Source organism: Molothrus ater, chromosome 17 (genome assembly GCF_012460135.2).
Source record: "Molothrus ater isolate BHLD 08-10-18 breed brown headed cowbird chromosome 17, BPBGC_Mater_1.1, whole genome shotgun sequence".
Lineage (NCBI taxonomy): Eukaryota > Metazoa > Chordata > Aves > Passeriformes > Icteridae > Molothrus > Molothrus ater.
In genome coordinates this window covers 948,464-969,228 of record NC_050494.2, presented here as the reverse complement: position 1 = coordinate 969,228, position 20,765 = coordinate 948,464, and the positions used below count along the sequence as shown (strand labels likewise).

The 20,765-nt window shown below is 57.3% G+C and overlaps 2 protein-coding genes across 2 annotated transcripts; one reads left to right on the top strand and one right to left on the bottom strand.

The window, feature by feature from the left end:
• Window positions 1-215: 215 nt before the first annotated feature.
• On the bottom strand, window positions 216-9,573 carry MYL9 (myosin light chain 9). The gene is made up of 5 exons (XM_036395974.2): window positions 9,463-9,573; window positions 8,190-8,264; window positions 2,236-2,439; window positions 1,023-1,184; window positions 216-886 (listed from the first exon to the last, which is right to left on the bottom strand). Exons 3-5 carry the CDS (start codon window positions 2,417-2,419, stop codon window positions 714-716), a joined length of 519 nt encoding a protein of 172 aa, XP_036251867.1. The 5' UTR covers window positions 2,420-2,439; window positions 8,190-8,264; window positions 9,463-9,573; the 3' UTR covers window positions 216-713.
• A 3,540-nt stretch (window positions 9,574-13,113) lies between these two features.
• RAB5IF (RAB5 interacting factor) lies at window positions 13,114-19,144 on the top strand. The gene is made up of 4 exons (XM_036395975.2): window positions 13,114-13,300; window positions 14,808-14,911; window positions 16,733-16,862; window positions 17,416-19,144. Exons 1-4 carry the CDS (start codon window positions 13,172-13,174, stop codon window positions 17,455-17,457), a joined length of 405 nt encoding a protein of 134 aa, XP_036251868.1. The 5' UTR covers window positions 13,114-13,171; the 3' UTR covers window positions 17,458-19,144.
• Window positions 19,145-20,765: the final 1,621 nt, after the last annotated feature.

Genomic DNA, 20,765 nt, shown 5'->3' with positions numbered 1-20,765 from the left:
AACAACCTTCAGCCCACCAGCTAAAGCAGAAAATTATGCTTAAGCTGATTTTACGTCATTTGAGAGCAATTTGGCTTCAAAACCAGGCTGCCGCATTGCCAGGGGCCCTGGGTGACAAGGGCAGCAGGGTGAGGAGCTGCAGTGCCCAAAGCCACCTTCCCAAAGCCCCGGGCACAGCACGGGGGCACGAGGCAGCCACACACAGCACACGTCTGTCACACCCATCAGCCTTTATACACCCCTCCAGCTTCCTGAATCCCTCAGATCTCAGGCTCTAAAGCCATACAACAGCCAGGGAGGAGGAACAAAGTGGGGGTTCTTTCCTGAAGGGGGAGTGTGGGAGGAGAGGGAGAGAGGCTTTTCCTCTGCGCTGTGGCCCTGAATGGGCTCGCTCAGGCTGGACCCAGACAAATCCCTGCAGGTCAGCAGGGGATGCTCACCCCAGCCCCGGGACCAGTGGCATGGTGGCTTTGAGGGGGAGGTCACAGCAAGGCTGGGGCACCCAGTGTGTGGGAGAGGTGATGGGAGGGGAAGGCTGGATGGGCACACGGCAGCACAGTGATGGGAGTGTGTCCCCTCCAAGCGTGTCCTGGTGCAGGGTGATGGTCCTGGGAGGTGCTTCCCGTGGGAGGAGTCTGCTGTGGGGCAGCAAGGGGGGCCAGGGGGCGGGGGATGTGCAGGGGATGGGCAGAAGGGGTCGGTGGCCGCGGGCTCTAATCGTCCTTGTCCTTGGCCCCGTGCTTCAGGATGCGGGTGAACTCCACGTAGTTGAAGTTGCCCTTTTTGTCGATGGGCGCCTCCCGGTACATCTCATCCACCTCCTCGTCAGTGAACCTGTCCCCCATGGTGGTCAGCAGCTCACGCAGGTGGTCCTCGTGGATGAAGCCTGCAAGGAGGGCGGGGGGCAGCGTTAGCAGGGGGCACCAGGAGGGCTGGGCACAGCTCTGGAGCTGCCTGGGGACTGTCCCTGCAGTGCTGTGGCCCAGCCCCGTGCTGGCTGTGGCAGAGGGGCTGGGCTCTACCTGAGGCCTCCTCGTCGAAGCAGGCGAAGGCGTTGCGGATCACGTCCTCGGGGTCGGTGCCGTTCAGCTTCTCCCCGAACATGGTGAGGAACATGGTGAAGTTGATGGGCCCTGGTGCCTCGCTCATCATCCCCTCCAGGTACTCATCAGTGGGGTTCTTCCCTGGGGACACAGGCAGGGGGTGGATGCAGGGCCCTGCTCCCCAGCTCCCATGCAAACAGCTGGAATGGCTTTTATCCATTGCAGATTGATCTGCTGGTTCTTGTTCACCCACCCCACCAACATGGGAAGGGAGTTTCTGCCGTGCCCACTGCTGCCCCCTCAGCACCTCTCCTGATGCTTTCATCTCCACCTGGGAACAAGTTCTGCCTTGGGGGAAGTGCAGTAATTAATTTGGGGGTTACTGGAATGAAACCCATGGCTATTCCCATCCCCTGACAGCTCCGAGGAGAGGGGCAGCAGTGTCCTCACACAAGCCTCGTGCTGCTGATGTCCCCAGCACTGCTTCCCCCGTGGGTGCACCGGGGATGGCTCAGCTGCTCTGCTGAGGTCCTGCCCCCAGCACTGGCCCCTCTCTGCTCCCTGAGCTCCAGCTCCCTGGGAGGAGGGAGATCCCTCCCGTGGCCAGGCAGGACCTCCAGAACAGGTTTGGCTGCCAGGTCAATCATTGACAGACCTCCCAAAGCGCAGTGGAAGTACCACGGGGGTGGGAGGAGGGAGCCATGGTCTGCAGCAAAGGAGAATGGCTCGGGGCAGGGAGTGGGTACAGACCTGCAAGTCTCAACCAGCCCAGGTATCACACCAGCACGGGCACCTGCCTTTGTCACCCCAGCTGAGAGCAATGGGAGGGCTTTGTTCCACATGGGACAGCCCCAGAGACATGCTGGGGTGAGACTACTCAAACACTCCATAGCTGCAGCTGGTGGTTGCTCCCAGGGCAGAGCTTCTCCAGCTCCAAGGGTCTCTTCCCTTCTGGTGAGTGCACCTGTGAGCAGCACACAGAGCTGCTGCACTCAGACACCTCACAAACACCCCTTCTGTCAGCTGGTGGAGCAGAGAAATCCCACCCTGGGCTCTGAGGCATCCCAGGACAGGCAGTGTGGGCACGAGGTCACCCTGGTATGGGCACAAGGTCACCCTGCAGCTCTCCCTGCTCCTGAGCTGGTGCTGGGGGCAGAGGGACCTGCGGGGGCACGGGGCAGGGTGTCCTCACCCAGGGAAGCCAGCATGTCGTGCAGATCCTCCTTGTCAATGAAGCCATCCCTGTTCTGGTCGATCATGTTGAAAGCCTCCTTGAACTCCTGGATCTGCGACTGGTCGAACATGGCGAAGACGTTGGAGGTGGCGCGCTGGGGGCGCTTCTTGGTGGTCTTGGCCTTGGCACGTTTGCTGGACATCTTGGTGGCTGGGGGAGTACCTGGGGGCAGGAGCATCAGGAGGGCTGGAAACAGGCTGAGCAAGGGGGCCAGAGCAGGGACACACTGCCCGTGGCACCTGCGGTGCTGTGCCTCAGTTTCCCTAGCTGTCACATACTTGGGCAACACAGGGAGATGAGACAGACACAGGGTCAGACGTGGGGATGGGCAGGACTTGAGCTCTGATGAGTCACAGAGCAGGCATTGCTCACTGCAGCTCCCCAGGACCATCCCCCAGGGCTGCAGGCAGCCCCCAAACCCCCTCACTACCTGTCCTCTCTGCATATCCAGGCACAGGGAGAGACACCCGGCCCAGCACCCACCTGGGTGCCAGTCCTGGGGCCATGGGCATGGAGGTTTCAGCACTTCAGTCACCGTGGCCGTGCCTCTCCACCTCCCCCTGCTCTGGCAGGCTTTCCAGACCCAGCCCTGCTGCCAAGGTCACCCTCATGCCCTCTGTGTCACAGTGCCAAAGCAGCCCCAGCAACCAGTACAAGGGGGTTATCTGCTGTGAGCACACTGCTTCTCGTGTCCCTCCCTCCATCCATTATCCATCCATCCATCCATCCATCCATCCATCCATCCATCCATCCATCCATCCATCCATCCATCCATCCATCCATTCCATCCATCATCCATCCATCCATCCATCCATCCCCCATCCATCCATCCATCCATCCATCATCCATCCATCATCCATCCATCATCCATCCATCATCCATCCATCCATCATCCATCCATCCATCCATCCATCCATCCATCCATCCATCCATCCATCCATCATCCATCCATCCATCCATCCATCCATCCATCCATCCATCCATCCATCAACCATCCATCCATCCATCATCCATCCATCATCCATCATCCATCCATCCATCATCCATCCATCCATCCATCCATCCATCCATCCATCCATCATCCATCCATCCATCATCCATCCATCCATCCATCCATCCATCATCCATCCATCATCCATCATCCATCCATCCATCCATCCATCCATCCATCCATCCATCCATCCATCCATCCATCCATCATCCATCCATCCATCCATCCATCCATCCATCCATCCATCCATCCATCCATCCATCCATCCATCCATCATCCATCCATCCATCTATCCATCCATCCATCATCCCTCCCACCCTTGGTGGGTTGAAGGCCTCTTGCTGCTGCCCTCCCTGTCCCAGTGACCCCCACCCTGCCCAGGGAGCCCACAGGAAGAGGCAGAGGAGAGAGGGGACCATTGACCTCAGAGGGCTGCAGAGGCAGGAGAGGAGCCAAGAGCCCAGGGCGCTGAGGATGGTGCTGTTGTTACAGGTAATGAATGCCAGGAGAAGGATGGGCAGCAGTGGGACAGACCCATCTGTGGGGACACAGCTGGGGCAGTGTGTGTCCCATGGGGAATGGCACAGGGACCATGGAGACCCCAAGCACCACTGAGGCAAGATGACAGCAGGAAAACCTGGTCCTTCCAAGGTGAGGGTTGCTGTGCCCAGCTGGAACTGGGGCCCCCAGCAGGAACAGGGCTGGAGCAGAGCCCACTCCCAGCCCAGGATCGCATCCAGGCCCCCTCGGGCTCCCAGCATGGGGCTGGTGGTGTCCCCACACTGCCAGACTGAGGGATGCACCCAGGGTTTGGAGCACCCTGCTCCTCTGACTCTGCCTGAGAGGATGCTCAAGTTCCTCCCAGGGGAATCCTGCCAGGCTCAGCCCAGCAGGATGGCAGCAAAGCCCAGCTTGGCCTGTGGGACAGGCTGGGATGGTCCTGTGGGACACTGTGGGACAGGCTGGGATGGTCCTGTGGGACAGCTTGGCCCAAGGCCAGCCCAGGGAAGGGACAGTGCTCTGAGCCCTCGTGTTTGTGCTGCAGCCATTCCTCCCTCACACACAGCCCTGGCTCTCCTGGCCAGGGTCTGGCTTGGGCAGCAGCTGCTGGGGCAATAGCAAATGAATGGATCATGAAGGGGTTCCACAGTGGAAGAGCAGAGAATCACTCCTGTGCTCTGAGTGCCCCATGCCTGGTGGGCAGCAGGACCTGGGCTCCCCATCAGTGCCCAGGGATGGAGCAATTCAGGAGCCACATCCTCTCTCACGGAGACACAGCCCAGTGAGTGCAGCAGGACTGTCCCTGCTGGGCTGGACACCCTGAGGGGGCTGCCCTGGGATCGGCTCTGGGAGCTGCTTCCCAGCTGGGTCCTTAGTGCTGACCCCAGGGGGACCACAGGGACCTGGGGAACATCCCCTGGTGCTGGCATGGACCAGAGCAGAGCAAACAACCTCCAGAGAGACTCCCCCTGCCCTCCCCACACCAGACCCACTCTCCAGGTCTCTCCTTCCCCTCCTGCTATCACTTTCTCAAGGGGTAGCAGAGGTAAGGGCTGGGGCAGAGGACCACCAGCCAGGTCCTCAGCCTGCTGTGGTCCCCAGGTTCCCACAGCTGGCCTGTGCTGGAAGGACATTCCAAGGGCATCAGGCAGTGCCAGGTCACAGCCCAACACACCATGGTGACCAGCCAAGCTCAGAGGGGGCTGGGCACTCTTCCCACATCTTGACAAGGCTCCCATTCCACTGTGGGAGCACCCAGAGAACCCAGGTGGGACCCTTCATCTGCAGGGAACATGGTCCAGGAGTCCTCCCTCATCCCCCCTGTGCCTCCCATTCCAGGATGGAATCCACAGCTCCCTCAGCCCCTCCCTTGTGCTGATCTCACCACCTGACAGCAGCCACCAAACCACCCCAAATCCCCTGAACTCTCCCTCCTTTCCCAGTGCCCACCAGGAAAGAGATGTTTGTCACCAGCCAGCCAAGGGGGGCAGCAGGACCGGGAGCCCAGCTGTGCCCACACTGGGTTAGCAGAGACCTCATCCCCCAGTCCGCCTCTGCCTGCTGCTTCCTCCAGCCCCACAGAGCTCTTTGCAGGAGGTCAGCCCCTCTCTGCATGCCCTGCCAGGCACCACCAAGCACCAGTGACACCCCCAGGTGGCACCAGTGACACCCCCAGGTGGAAAGGGCCGGTGACATCCCATGGCAGCAGCATGAGAAGCTCAGTTCAACACCACAACACCACCAGGCCGAGTCAGAGCCAGAAATAAAAGCTCTGCTGCTGGCCCATGGCACTGGGCTCAGCTTTCAAAACACATCCAATAATTAGCAGAATTATTAGCAGAAGACTATAGAAATAAGCAGGAGTTTTGCTCTCACCACATGAATTAATATTATCCAAATATTTACCCTGCCCTGACTGTGACCAGCAGCAGCACAGCTTGGCACCATCTCCACAGAGACAGTGCTCTTCAGCAGGATGAAGTACAATTTTGACAGCACATGGATCTGCAGTTTGATCCAAAATGTGCCCAGGAAAGATGCTCAGTCCCAAGGTCCAGCTCAGTCATTCTATCTCTGCTGTTTGACAGCTGCCTTGGGCTGGCTGGGACTTGAGAAGAGATTTTTGGGTCAGTGTGGGGGGAGGTTCCTGTGCATGGATTCTGTGTGGGGATCTGCAGCCAGACCTGATTCAGCTGGAGCAGTCCCTGCTGTGCACAAGGGCTTGATGGCCACGCTCCCCTGGTAGCCATGCTGTCTGGGATTCCCAAAAACCCAGTTCCAGGAGCATTGCAGAGAACGCCTGGCCATGATGCCCTGCAAGCTGGGCTGGCCTCAGCTCAGACAAATGGTGCAGCCACCAAATCTCCAGCGTCCCCTCAGCAGGAGGGACACACATGGACACAGGTCCTGCTCCCATCCCAGCACTGCCCCAGCCCAGGAACTGTGGATCCTGGGCAGCAGAGCCAAGGAGGTCAGTGCTGGGTGACAGCCACGGCTGATCTGGTCCCCAGCTCACCCTGTCACAGCTGCCCTTGTCCCCTTGTCCCTCTGCCACTGCTCCTGCCAAAACAATTTCCCAGCCTCCTGCAGTGGAGGCAAAATGATCTCCTGCCAGGCTTGTGCCTCCCCACCTGAGAGCCAGACCCAAGGGACCATGGGCTGACCTAAAGAGCTCATAAATTAGTAAATAGTTTAGTTTGAAAGAGGAAAGGACCCACAGTTATCAGAAATATAAACTGCCATGTGTTTCCTCCTTGGTAGAAACCAAGCAAGCAACTCCATCCTGGTGCTGCTTCCTGGCTGTGCTGGGGAGGGTGGGACAAGCCAAAGGGACACCAAAGGGCAGTGCCACCAGGGCAGGCAGCCTGTCCCAGCCCCATCCTTCCCCTCCTGCCTGCTTCCACCCTCCCCTGTAGCTCCTGCCGTGCTGCGTGTCCCGGCAGGAGCTCATGCTGGGCTGAGGGTGCTGTGACAGCCCGGGGGGCACAAAGGAGGAGCGGCAGGCAGGAGACCGGGCAGAGGTGGCAGCAGCCTGTCCCCAGTCCTGGGGTGTTCACATGGATCCTGAAGCTGTGATCTCCCAGGATATGCTGCTAAGGTTTCTCATGGGGGGCTGCTCAGAAGCTGCTCCAGCAGGAGCCACCTCTGGACGTGCTGAGGGGGCTGCAGTGGGACTGCCCTGCCGTCCCTGTCACAGCCAGGCAGGGACATCTGCTCCAGGGACCTCTGCTCCAGCAGCTCCTCCCCAGGATCCTGGCACCATGTGCCTCCCCTGGGTGCTTTGGGTCAGGAAGGCAAAGAGCGATTCCAGCAGCCTAGGCTGTCCCTAGGGACTCTCCTGCAGGGCAGACATCGGCTCCTCAGGGGGGGCTGTGCTCCAGCCTCTGCCCAGGGCCGCTCCCCAAGGAGAGCTGTGAGTACCAGCGAGCCACGAGCAGCCACGTTCACTGCTGGGCAGGTGCTGGCCCCCACCACGTGCAGCCTCCGGCAGGTCAGCAGCTCCCACCCTGCTCCAGGGTGGCACAGGGCTGGCAGGGTCAGCTGGTGCCCTGTGCATGTCCCTGGCACAGGAGGGGGGAACATCCTTCCACCCTAAAGCTTTGCCAGCGCAGGCACCTCTCACAGCCCCGGGGCTGCTCACCGGGTGTCACACTGGGGGAGGGAGCAGGGAGCAGCTCATCTTCCCTGCTTCTTTTGTTGTTAAACCAGCCCTTTCCTCCAGCACAGCCCTGCTCAGGATGCCTGTGGGATGTGGCATTGCTCAGCTTCACCAAAGAGGGCTTCTGGTGCTGGGGGAGCCCCACTGCCAGCCAGAGGCACCGGGAGCTGCGGGAGGACTCCTCAGCCCACTGGACACTGCAGGAATGCAGGCAGCTGCCATTCTGCTCCTTTCATGGCCTTATTAGAGATGTGGGAAAGGGAGCCTGGAGGTGAGAGGAAAGCAGACCCTGAGCCCTGGGCTGGGTCTCCAGTCCAGCCACAGCCATCGGCCCTGATGCCAGGGAGGAAGGGCCAGGGCAGCATCAGTCAGAGCAAAGTGTGCAGCGGCCCCCGGGGAGCCGAGCTCATCCCAGCCCTCCCCAGCTCCCACCAGGCACTGGGGACCTGGCCAGGTCCAGGCACAGCTGTGGGGCTCAGCTGCAAGTTCAGCAGATGGTTTCTGTACTAGTTGCTTCCCACCAAGTGCAGGAGACAAGGAGCTCACCGTGTGACACACACATCCTTCCAAAGCACAGGTTCTGCGGCCCCCAGGAGAAGCCCTGGCACAGACACCCTCGGTGTGCAAAGCACCCAGCCCCTCCCCATGCCCGGGGAGGCCGGGAAAGGGACCACGGGCACAAGGTCCCCATGGCCTCGGGCAGTCAGCAGAACGTGTCCTGGCCGGAGTTCGCTATTTTCCCAGGGGAATTAAGGGGCTCACCTCGGCGGGGGAATGTGGCCGCAGCGCCTCGGAGGGGGGAGGTGACCGCAAACTCCTCCTACAACCGCACAGAGCCTGCCAGGGAGAGAGGGAAAAAATTCCAGCGACTGAAGGAACCCAACCATCTTTGGTCAGCAGCAGTGGTTGTTAACACTTGGGGATGTTCCACTCCAAAGAATTCAGCTCCGGCCGCCCCCTTCTCCTACACATCCATGTTTTAGAGCTTGCCTGGCTTTTATCACAGTCGAAACATTTTGTACCAAAAGGGCATGCTGGGAGGGAAGCCAGGAGGGCTTCAAGTTTTCATGGGAAAGACTAAACAAAACACAACATCCCTCTGCACTTAAGGCTGAAGGAAATGAGCTAAATAAAGCTTTTCTGCCTTAAAGAAGTTTATTGCCTGAAGTGGCTCCCAGGCCACTGGGGAGATATCTGGAGCATCACTCATGCATCTGGATCTTGGCCCTGGTCATCAGCAAAAGGACTTGGAGGAAAAGCAGATGTTCCAGACTGGAACAGTCTCAGAGATCAGGAGGTGGGTGAAGGCACGGGCAGCAGGATCTGCTCCTGCAGCTCTGCCATCCCGGGGAAGCCGGGGTATCCCAGCTCCAAGGCACTGCAGACAGTTACCCTCAGCTCGGCTCGGGACCCATCCCCACCTGCCCTTGCCGGGACATTTCTGCCGGGCCTGGCAAGAGGCTGCCCGGGTACAGGATACCCAGCAGGGCACACCGGGGATCGTCCTGCCGCCTCGACCCGTCCCCAGGGCTGACCTCGGCACCAGCTCCAGCACCGCAGAGGTGGAGGAAGGCCGGGGCTGCCTCCCTCTGCTCCCCGAGGCGGACGGGCCAGCTGCCCCTGCTCTCCCGAGACGGCTGGGGCTGCTTCCCCTGATGCCCCCGGCTCCGTCCCTCCCGCTGCATCCCCCGCTCTGTCCCTCCCGCTCCGTCCCTCCCGCTCCATCGCTCCAGCTCCATCGCTCCAGCTCCATCCCTCCCGCTCCATCCCGCCCCTCTCTCTCCGCCGCGGCCGCTCGTTCCCATCCCGGGACCGCTCGTTCCCATCCCTTGACGGCTCTTTCCCATCCCGCGCCGCTCGTTTCCATCCCGGGACCGCTCGTTCCCATCCCGGGACCGCTCGTTCCCGTCCCGGTGCCGCTCGTTCCCATCCCGGAGCCGCTCGTTCCCATCCCGGAGCCGCTCGTTCCCGTCCCGGTGCCGCTCGTTCCCGTCCCGGGGCGGTCCCGTTCCCGTCCCCGTCCCCGTCCCCTCACCTGTCCCTCACGGGAGCGGCGGGCGCTGCCGGAGCTGGGGCCGTGCGGGTTCTGCTCTGCGGCTCTGCGGACGCGGCTCCGCGGGGCGGGCGGGCCCAGGGTCCCGGCCCGGCCCGGCCCATACAAGGCAGAAGAATGCGGCGGGGCCGGGGCCGCGGGGCCGGGACGCCCTTATATAGACGAAAGCGGCGGCCCACGCGTGCCCCGTGCCGCGGGGGATGCGCAGCGCCGGACGGCACCGGGCACCGCCGAGCCGCGCTCCCGCCCGGGGACACGGGGGGACCACGCCCCGAGGGTGGCACTGCCGGGGGCACACGGGCCGGGGCTCCCTGAGCTCCCTGGGGCAGCTCTGGCTGAGGCGGGGCAGGTCCCCGCTGCTGGGACCGGAGCGCCCTGGGGTCCCTAGAAAGGCCAGGGAGTGTCCACAGGCTGCACCGTGGGCGGCCACACAAAGGGAACGGCGGCCAGAAGGGTCAAGCGGCCCCTCAAAGGTCTCTAACAAGTGGCCTGGGGCGGAGAACAGCTGGGGAACTGCCCCATTCCCAAGCAGGGATGCAGAGCCTGGAGAAACAGGGATGGGGAGCTCCTCCACCCGAGGCAGGACTCACGCTGATCCTGGGGCACCTCTCCAGGACAGCAGCTCTTGCTCACTGTTTCCTTCCCATCAGCAAATCTGAGCCTCATCACAGTCCTGCAGTCACCAAGAGGAGCTCCTAGTCCTGGGGGATCCCCCTTGGGAGGGTGATGCCCCTCCAGACATCATCCCAGAGGAGGTTTATCTCTGTTTTGTGGGGTCCCACAACAGCAGGGGCAGAATTAAGCCTGCAGAGGAGCAGGAAGGTGGAAGAGGGACACACAAGGAGTACTTCTGAGAGGGACTGTTCTTCTGGGGACCCAGCCCTGAGTGGGCAGCCAGGGCAGGACTGCCCAGCTTCAGCATTCCCAGGAGCTCCATCTGCCCATGGAGATGTGGGAACTTGAGGCTGAGGACCAGACCCTGATCAGAGGGGACAGCATAGAGCACACAGACTGCACTTGCAGTGGCACAGATGAACAGAAATGAGCAGTGGCACAAATTAATCAGCTGCCATTCTCCTTGCAGGGCATCACTGCAAACAACAGCTAAAAAGTCCAAAAACCTGTTTCAGCCCTGATATAAAAGCAGTGGTGTGTTCTCTGGCAGGCTGGCCAGACCCTGCCCCAGGCATGGAGCTTGCTCCCACTGGCTCAGAAGGCTGGTGACCTGCTCTGCCAAGAGCCTGCCTGACTTGGGGACACCCTCCCCGTGTCCCTGTGCTGCTTGGATGAAATCTGCAACGGGGGGAGAGCCACAGAGGTTCCTGACCCTTGGCTGGAAGCAGGGATCCTGCCTGCAGCCCCTCTGAAGGACAGACTGTGGGCTCAGAAGCCCGCAGAATGCAGGAGTAGAGTTGGAAATGCTGCTGGATGCTATGCCAGGGTGGACACAAGCCAGGGAAAGCACAGAACCTTTGCCATGCTCGTGAGCTGGACAGGGAGGTCCCAGAAGGTTTGTCTTTTTAATAAAAAATATAAGAAAAGGGGACACACACACACACACACACACACACACACACACACACACAAATAAAATTAAAAAAAGAAAAAAAAAAAAGAAAAAGAAAAAACACCAAAAAGCCCCTGTCGGGAGTCAGCCAGCCTGAACTGCCACCCCGTGGCTGGTCCCAGAGTTTTCCGTGCTGGAGAAGCCCAGCCTCAGCAGGGTCCAGGTGTTCCCAGGAGCCCAGCAGGAGCAGGACCCACCTGCAGCCCCTCTGGGGTGGCTGCAGTCCCTCACTGAGCTCTGCTTTCTCTGGGCAAGTGTGCAGCCAGCCCCTGCGGGGGGAGCTGCTGAAGGGGGGCTGCAGGCACATGGCAGCTCCTCCAGCTTTGCAGCCCCTGCAGCTGGGTCACCTCTGCTGTCCCCTCAGCCCTTCCTGCCTTCCCTGTCTGTGCCCAGGGCTGCCCATATCATACTTGGTTCCTGCTTCTATGTGTCTGCCAACACACATCCCTTACCAGGGCCTGTTTGTGCCCTCTGGCAGCTCTCCTGTCTCTCTGTGGCTCTTTCAAGCCCAAATTCAATTTGTTTCTCTCTCTCACTTTCAGCATCAGGCAATGGAAATGGAGTAAAACAAGCCATTTTTTTAAAGAGTGTGAATTTTAGGTCAGTTCCCTGACCCAGGTATTGTAATCACCATGAAGACATTTCCATCCCTGTGAAGTGGGGACAGGGACAGGGACACTGTTTCCACTCTCCCCAAGCACCTGAGGAGTGTCTGGGGAGCAGGGCTGGAGCCAGGACACGTCTGGCCTGGCCCTGCCGTGGGGGTCAGAGGCAAAGGAGCTGCCAAAGACACAGGCATGACCCCACACTGGCCCCTTCCTGGCCATGCTGCCAGGCTGCCTTGGCTTGGAGCAGCCTCTGGCTTCTGGCAAATGCCCAAGGGGCTGGAGGTGATCAGGGCCTGATGGCTTTGCAGGAGCAGGGCAAGATACTTCTCCATAAGTCCATTAGTATATTGCATTATCTGTATTTAAATTACACTCCCCAGCTGGAAGTGATCAGAGCTCTGGGACAAGGACCCCACACAGCCCACGCAGGCCCAGCCTGCACCCACGGCCTCCAGGTCCTGCTGGCAGCAAAGCAGCAGCTGCTGGAGCCTTTGGAGCTGCAGCCAGGCTCTGGGGATGCTCAGCACATCGTGTTTGCAGGCCTGCAGGACAACAAGAAATGCAGCACCTTGGGCCTGGGGCTTGTTACTGGGAAAAAGGAACAGCAGGGCTCATGGTGTGCCAGTGCCAGGGGGATGTGTACAGCAGGGGAGGGAGGAACAGCTCCACACAGGGCACCAGTGAGGATCCCCACAGGATCCAGGGCTTCCAGCAGTGCTCAGAGTGGCCCCAGCAGCACCAATCAGCTGCCAGGGACACCTGGAATATTGTCACTAAGGCTCCTCTCCACCCACACAATCCTGTGCTGAGGAGGTAACAGAGTGAGAGCCAGGCTTCTCCAGGAGTGCAACTGGTCTGAGTGCCACTGCTCCTGGAAGGCAAGAACATGAAAAAGAGACAAATCTTAGGGCTGCACTGGTGATAACTCTCCCCATATCCCCCACACGTTTGGCTGCTCTAAGGTCAGGTGAACAACCACGTAAGGAGCTGCATGACCCTGTGTATCCTACAGATACACCCAAATCCTGTGGAGCCTCCTCAGCCTGGCTGAGCACCAGGCATGCCCCCGGGGCGGCCTGTTTGATGGCTCGGTGACCCTGCAGGGCTGCCAAGGGCTGTGCCACTCCCAGCCAGCAACACCGGCACTGCTGGCTGGGCCTTCCGCTGGGGAATGGCCCCTTCCGCTGGGGAATGACCCTGCCAGGCCGAGACTTGACTTGACTTGACTTGACTTGACTTGACTTGACTTGACTTGACTTGACTTGACTTGACTTGACTTGACTTGACTTGACTTGACTTGACTTGACTTGACTTGACTTGACTTGACTTCCCTTCCCTTCCCTTCCCTTCCCTTCCTTTCCCCTCTCGGCCCCTCTCGGCCGCCGTAGGGCGCGGCCCCGCCCGTGTCACGTGCGGCGGGGCCGCGCGGCGATTGGCGGCGCGCGCGGGCCGGGCCGGTTCCGGGCCGGGCGGGCGGATCCCGGCGCAGGATCCCGGCGGATCCCGGCGGAGCGGGATGAGCGGCGGGCGGCGCCGGGACGAGCCGCCGCACCCGCAGCACCACGCGGTGGCCAACGGCGGTGCGGCCGGGCGCGGCTCCGTGTGGGGCAAAGCGCTGCGCAGCGACTCCGCCTGGCACGACAAGGTGGGACCGGGGCGGCGGGACCGGAGGGGGCCCTGAGGGGGGGCCGGGACCCGCCCGGCGCGGCGGCTCCGTCCCGCGGGGGTGCCGGAGGAGCCGCCGTCCCCGAGCACGGTTGAAGCCGCTGCGGGGACCGGCGGGCTGAGGCGGTGCCGGGGCCGTGCCGGGGCCGTGCCGGGGCTCGGCAGCGCCCCGTGCCCGCAGCCCGGAGCGGCGGGGGCGGCTGTGCGGTGAGTGCTCGCGGAGCGGAGCCGTGTTTGCCGATCCCCCGTGCCGGCCCATGGCCCGGCTCTTTGCTCTTTGGGCGTGGAGCCAAGGGAAACACGGTGTTGAGACACCGCCGTTACTTTTGTCTTGTGGTTTAACACTCTTCTCGGATAAAATAAAAATGTCCCTTGTATGGTTCAAGAAACGGCAGCCTGAGCTTTCCGAAGTTTCCCCGTGCCCGTGTGCCGTATGCTCCTGCGGTGCCTGTCCTGTGCCGCCTCCCAGCAGCACGGCCGCCCGGTGCCCGGAGCTGCCGCTGCAGCCCTGCCGTGCCCGGGCACACAGCGCAGGTTCGGCCTCTGCTCCCCGCTGCTGGCTTTGCTTTTGGCCGGGGCAAGGGGCACGCTCCGTTTCCGTGGGGCTCAGACAGCAATCTGTGTCGCTTTTTCCTTACCTGTGGCTCCCCGGACTGGTGAGGCTCGTGTATCCCTGCCCCCTCGCCTCTGGCAGATAGAGCTGGAATTTCAGAGTCAGCAGGGGAACAGGGACGGCTGTGCCAATGTTTTGATACAGTAGGAGGTGAACCGAAGGCTGAGCTGCCTGTCAAGTGCAGTGACCAGAAGAGATGTCTGTATCTTACATGGATTCCCATCTTCTGTGAGGAGCTGAACAGCTGGCACATGCCACAGGCTTTGGGGGATCACAAAGGCTTTGGTGTTTGAGGGGATGCTGGGACAATCCCAGTTCTGGGGAGGCTGGGAAAAGAGATGTGAGCTGAAGTGAATCTTTTTGAAGTGTGAGCCCTGCTGCTAGGCTACAGTAGCTACTGGAGTGTGGCCCTTGGACGGAGGGATGAGCAGAGCCCTGCTGCTCAGGAAGCACAGGAGTCCTCATGGCACGAGTGAGGTACAGCTGTGCTTTGGAGCTGCCCTGAGCCCCGAAAGCAGGAGGTGCAGGAGGGCCTGGGCTAACGTGGGTAGAGCATTCTCAAAGCATAAACAGTTCTTTAAACTTTTATTCCAGGAGATTATTATTGCACCTTTAGTAAATAAGGGGACTAGAGACTTGTTAGCCTCTGCAGTTGGCCCATGGGAGGACAGAGCTGTGTGTTTAATGTGGAAGCAGAGAAGTCCAGGGTGCACAATGCCTCACGCTGCTCTATCTGTTCTGAGTGCAATATTTTATACTCTGAGTGGGGAACTAAGTGTTCAGTGTGCTGAATTTTCACCTGTTAATTGTGTGGTGCTTTAAAAAAAAGAAACTTAATAAATGCCAACATTTTTCTTGTGCTTTGTCTCCTCAGGACGAGTTTTTAGATGTGATCTACTGGTTCCGGCAGATCATTGCGGTTATTTTGGGAATCATCTGGGGAGTAGTTCCACTGAAGGGATTCGTGGGAATAGCAGTGTAAGGTTCATTTCCTTTTCTGTCTCGTGTACGTTTGCACGTTTGGGTTGGCCTGGGAGCCTGTTTGAGGCTGTGCTGTGAACAGTGGGCTGGCTAAAGGCGGGCTCTGCCTGCTCTGTGTCTCACAGCCAGCCTTTCATTCCACTGCTGCTTGCCATGAAATTCACCCAAATCATAACATGGCCATCAGTCTCTTTCTCCTCAGCCTGATTAATACTTCTAAACATTATTATTTGTTTTGCTATTAAAAGGGGCAATGGCAGAAGAAGGGAGCTAGCATTTCAATTGCCTTGGAGTGTGTCCTGCACATATGGGGGGGGCTGGCAGTGTGGTGCCTGCTGTGATCACCCAGGAAGGAGCATCCATGGGGAAGGTGTGCTTGTCCTGGTCTTTGAGCCCTGCTCAGACAGGAGGCTCTCTCAGCAGACAGGGGCAGCTGCTCTGAGAAGAAGAAAAGGTTTGCTCAGAACATGAGAGGCTGGAGGTCCCAAGCAGGCACAGTGGCACCAGCAGAGCTTGGCGGCACTCCTGGCTTCCTAACATGGCCCTTTCAGCCATGGGGTGGGGAAGGCAGTGCCTGAAGGGGGTGTGTGTGCATGGAATCCCTGGGAGCCAGGTCACCTCCCCAGAGGTGTCTGAAGGCTACAGTGAGTTATGAAGAGAAAATCTGTTTGGGCCTGACATGTGCCTGGAAGTGTTCAAGTGCAGAGGTGGGGACACAGTCCTGCTCTCTGCACATCTGCTCTGGGAAGATGCTGGATCTGCTCTGGGGAGCCTCTGTTTGCAAATATCTCTGCCTAGCCAAGGTCTCAATGGTCAAGCTCCAGCATCACAGCTTTTCTTAGGCAAAATTCAGTTGTCATCTTGTCCCTCATCCCAAGTGTTCTGGTTTTGGCAAGAAAGGGGAGGGGTGATGCTCCAGCAGGGACCAGGTTAGCTACAACAAACAGTTCAATCTGAAGTGCCCCCAGGAACAGTTCCTTGTTCTTACTTAGTCACCATGAATTGACAAGGCACCTTCAGGCACCTAAGCCCATTCCTGTGCTAAACGTAAACAGGAAGGATTTGATGTACAGTGGAAAACCAAAAGTTTCTGGAAGTGTCTGTGTGGTTTCTCTGTGCTGTGCAGTGACACAGCTGCTCCAGCCTGCTGCTGGTCACCCACTTTGTGTGTGTGTTGTCATCCCACCCTTCCCACACAGCCTTTCTTGCAGGACACAGACCTGTCCCAGCCCCAGGCTGGGCTGGTGTAAAGCCAAACCTGCCTTAGGACAAACAGAAGGTCGTGTTTGTTCTCTCTGCTCAGCACAGACTGGAGAGCACTGAGGTATCTCAGACTGAACTCTAGTGCTGGGGCTCCAGGGCACTATTGAGTCTCTGTGGCCCTTATTTCTTCCCTGTTTGGTCCTGGGATGCTCACAGAGATCTAACCCTGAGCATGGAGGTGACAGTTTTCCCTCTCAGCTGCCTGAGAATCAGGAAGCACACACAGGTTCTCTGTGGAGGCAGAGCTGCTGTCAATCTGCAGGACAGGAGAACCTGCAGATTTGTACATCTGAGGATACCTCCAGCTTTTGACTTCTGCCTCTTGAGCCCTACTAGGAGTAGGTTGTGCCCTGTCAAGTGAACTTCATCCCAACCTAGCAAGCTCCCCTGGAGGGGCTCTTTCGAGGAAGTGTCTGAGCTGCCTGGGAAGCATTGCAGGAAAAGAATTCCTCTTTGCTTCCTCTCTGTTGTGGATGGAAGATATTTCACTGTATGGCACGTGGGATACCTACAGCCTGTATCACTGCAATGATGGTTCCTAACCTCTCCCTGCAGATTCTGCCTGATCAATGCTGGTGTTCTGTACCTCTACTTCAGCAGCTTCCAGCAGATAGATGAGGAGGAATATGGTGGGACGTGGGAGCTAACGAAGGAGGGATTCATGACATCTTTTGCACTGTTTCTGGTAATGCCTATTGCTGTCTTTAAGATGATTTGTGAATTGTGTTGGTGCACTTTCCGAAGACCTGGGAAGAGAGCAGGGGAAGTGGTGAGAGAAGGCAGATGTGTTAGCACCAAGTGCCAATGATGGGGATTGCTGCCTGTGAAACACAGTGCTGACACCTGGGGTTTCTCTGTAGTAATGGATGCATCAACCACTCCCTCCTCTGTCCCAGATACCCTGTTGGAGTTCCATTCCATCTCGAACTAGTTACACCTGGACTGGTGTTTTGGGTGTTGTTTTTCCCTTACTCCTCCCCCAAGTATCTGATCACAGCACTTGATTAGCTAGTGCCTCTAAATCCCTGGAGGGGCTGTGGTGGGATTTTAATGTGGAGAGGCTGGCAGACAAGTTGAATGCCACCATTTGGGGCAAGTGGTGATCCTAAGATCTCCCCAAGATCACCTCCAAGCTGGAATTCAGTCCCCTGTTGAGAGCAGGGCCTGAGGCTTGTTTGCTGTGTCTGACACCTCTCCAGAAGCATCCAAATAACCTTCGCTTCCTTTCCTCCCCACAGGTGGTTTGGATAATCTTCTATACTGCCATCCACTATGATTGACACAGTCTGCAGCATTTGCCTGTTAAATCAGTTGTCAATAAATAGAGAAGGTTTTAATAAATCCTAGTCTTTAGTGGACTGGTGGCAAAGTGGGGAAGTCAAACCAGCTCTCCTATGTACCAGTGGTCTGGGTAGCCTGGAGGAGCCCCAACTCTTCTTTCTGCTGGAGAAGCCTGTCTCTGTTTTATATACCCGTGAATTATTGGAACTATTAAAAAGCCATTGGAATTTTCGGAAGTGGTTCAAGACTGTTCAAATTTGGAACTTTCTGTGACTCTAGCCAGTAACTCTTATCCAACTCCTGTGCCGAAGGTTGAATCTGTTAATTTAATGTATGTATGCCCTCTGTTTGAAATCTGTCATTAAACTCTGACTTGTCTTCCATGGTTGTCCTTTAGACAAACAGTGTTTCAAAAGCAGTTGTAGGTATGTGGGCAGAAGGCACAGCAGCACCCAGGACGTGAGCTGGTGGCTGTCCTTAGCATGTTTTTGTAGTAACCAGATCTGATTTGATTAAACAGACTGTGTTGTTACCATTTCTATTTTTTTTTTTGGTTTTGTTTTACTTGCAAATCAGTTGTCGATCTGAATTTTTAAATGCTTTTTGCTGAAGACAAATTTTTAAGTGATTTTGCTAGGAAGAACTGATTCATTTGGTGAACCAAGATGTATTCAGGAGGCTTAGAAAAGCTCCACTGCACTCTGCCAGCCTGACTACCAAGTTGCCATCACATACCTCAGAGCTTCGTAGTCTCGAAGGAGTCATTCTGGAGATACCCTGTTAAATGTTAGTGTTTCAATTTGGTTTTAAGCTCTTGAATTCAACTGCTCTTTGTTCATAAATGCAGGACACTAAAACACAATCGAGGCAGCTATTATCTTAAATGCAGAAGTACCAACTTGCCAACTGGGCAGAGTATACAACCTGTGGTTTGGGAGGTGCTTGATCACTTCATAGCTCAGTCCCTCCCTAGTCATGCCCTTTTTGTGCATCGATGGGGAGTCTCTGCTTTAAGGTATTTTTTAAGATCGTGTCTTTCAGAAATAGTTCTTGGGAAACACGCACAGTCCTTGTTATTGTCACAGGACCTTGTAGTCTTGTTGCCATGTGGTCCTTGCTTCTCTAAACAGCTCAGGCACCCAAAAAGAGTCCTGACCTAACGCTGCCTTATAGTGAGGGGTTGGTAGTTTAGTGTGCTCTTGCTGCAAGCCTGCATTGCCTCCTCTCTGGTGGAAGTGCCACAGCCTGGCTCTCACTGGGAGTGCAAAGCCAGGGATCTCAATCTCCAAGTGCTGAGCCTGGGCGAGCCTCCATTCTTACCAGGGAAAATCTGCCTGTTCTTGGTGAAGAAACAGCCCTGGTTATTTTAGGTCCTTGGGATGCCAAGGGAAGAGTGCAATAGCAGACAGCTTCTGCTACTTGTGAGTGGCCAGTTTAAGTAAATTATCTCCAAAAAACTTCTTTATTTTCTCCTCCCTATCCCCAAACTTGCCCAAACTTTTAGTCTGCTACTTTCTCTTCCCCTCCTATTAGCTGAAATCATTAATTTCCTATGACAATTGCATAGCCTGCTAGTGCTAGGTCACCCTTTCTTGCTGGCATCTGTCTGCATCTTAGCTGCTTACAGCCATCAGTAAAACCATTGTATACTTGAAATGCTCCAATAAATGTTGCCTGAATAATCCACTGTGCAGCTTCTGTGTCCTCTGGTCTTTGATGTTTTGTAAAATGGTGGGAGTGTGGGATTCCTTTCAGAGTTGGATTTTTTGGTAAAGTTTTTGGGATTCTTGGATCTCTTGTGCTGCACTTTGAGAAGAGGCCAGAAGCATTTGCAGTGGTAGCTAATGCTTAGATCCATGCTTCAGCTAAGCAGGCTAAGCCGTGTTGCCTGTTCAAGCTGTTCTTTTAGTGACTGTTCCTGCCTTGTGACACCTGAGCCAGTGCTCCTTCCAGAGTGCTCAGCTGTGGTCTGGAGCAGGACCTGGAGCACTGCTGCACCACGTGCAGAGAGAGTGCAGAGCTGCTTCCCTGACCCTCTGCTCTATTCCTTGCTTGCCTGTGCTCCCACCAGCTCAGTTCCTTGGACAGCTCAGTGCAGTTCCAGTGGCTGGAAGCTGAACCTGAGCCAAGGAGGATCATGACCGTGAACAGACATTGGCCTCTGGTATCTTTAAGGCTCCTTGCAGAGAATTTACTGATTACTGTTGTCCAGCTGCAGGTTTTTCTCTCTTCAGGTTCCTGTTTTAAGGGGTGCCTCAGGGGCTAGGAGCTGGTATCCCCTGTGCTGGTCAGCAGGAGAACTAAATCTTTGGTGCCTGCTCATGAAGGGGGGGGTTAATTTTAAGCTCAAGGCAATGTGGCAGCCAGCAGAAGGGAGTTGAGCATCTTGCCAACGATGAGAACTGTAAATACAGGGAGCACTTGCAGGGATTTAAGAGGTTGACACGGGAATGGTGTAGCGGAGAGCGTGGTTTGGTGCTGGGAAGACAGGAGAGCCTTGGCTGACAGGAGCAGGGAATGCTGTGGGAGAGCAGGGCCTGGGCAGCACCCCTGCCTCACAGTTCTGCACTGGCACAGGCTTGCTCTGCACTCTGCACTCCTTGGTGGGAAAGAGCCAATGGCTGGTGGGGCTCAGTGCTACCACAGAGCCTCAGCTCGGGGAGAACAATGTCCTTCCTGCTCTGGAGAGCTGGGCTGTGGGAGCCCCAGCTGCTGGGACACAGTTCCAGCAGCAGCTGTATCCTCATGGAGCTGACACGGAGGCTGCACTGCCCACAGTGCAGCTCCCTGCTAAGCTGCAGACCTGCAGAACATCACCTTGGCTTTCAGCAAAGAGCAGCCAGTCCCTGGCAGGAGAGAGAGAGATTCCCTGGCCTAACCTTGTTGAGAGGTGAGCAGCAAGTGTTTTGTGTGGTGGAACTGGTAAAGGAGTTTCTGGTGTCCTTGGCCTCCGGGCACATAATGTGCTGAAATTAATGCAAGTCACTGTGGGTCTTAAAGGGAGAAAACTGGGGTGGGTGCCAAGGGGTGTTGGAGGGTGGCTGTGCCCCCAGGCATCTCAAGTCCTGCCGATCCCAGCTGTCAGAGCCCAGCTAGACCTGGCACTGAGCAGTGCCTGTTGGGGTGGCAGCACCCCCCAAGGAGCCTCTGTCCTCTTCATGGGGTGTCACCATCTCTGCAGTTCCCCAGGTTGATTCCCAAGCTTGCAAAGATTGCTCACAGCTGTTGGCTTTCCGCTGCCTACAGGTGTCACAAAGCTTGTAACATTGAGACAATATATTCAAATAAACTTCTTTTATAAACCAAT

What these genes read in the sequence shown, in the direction of transcription:
- MYL9 (XM_036395974.2), bottom strand. Translation starts at nt 2,419, where the DNA reads ATGTCCAGCAAACGTGCCAAGGCCAAGACCACCAAGAAGCGCCCCCAG. An exon ending in CGACATGCTGGCTTCCCTGG is followed by an intron (nt 1,185 to 2,235) that starts GTGAGGACACCC and finishes CTGTGTCCCCAG; the next exon opens with GGAAGAACCCCACTGATGAG. An exon ending in CTTCGACGAGGAGGCCTCAG is followed by an intron (nt 887 to 1,022) that starts GTAGAGCCCAGC and finishes CCCTCCTTGCAG; the next exon opens with GCTTCATCCACGAGGACCAC.
- RAB5IF (XM_036395975.2), top strand. Translation starts at nt 13,172, where the DNA reads ATGAGCGGCGGGCGGCGCCGGGACGAGCCGCCGCACCCGCAGCACCAC. An exon ending in ACTCCGCCTGGCACGACAAG is followed by an intron (nt 13,301 to 14,807) that starts GTGGGACCGGGG and finishes TTGTCTCCTCAG; the next exon opens with GACGAGTTTTTAGATGTGAT. An exon ending in GGATTCGTGGGAATAGCAGT is followed by an intron (nt 14,912 to 16,732) that starts GTAAGGTTCATT and finishes CTCTCCCTGCAG; the next exon opens with ATTCTGCCTGATCAATGCTG.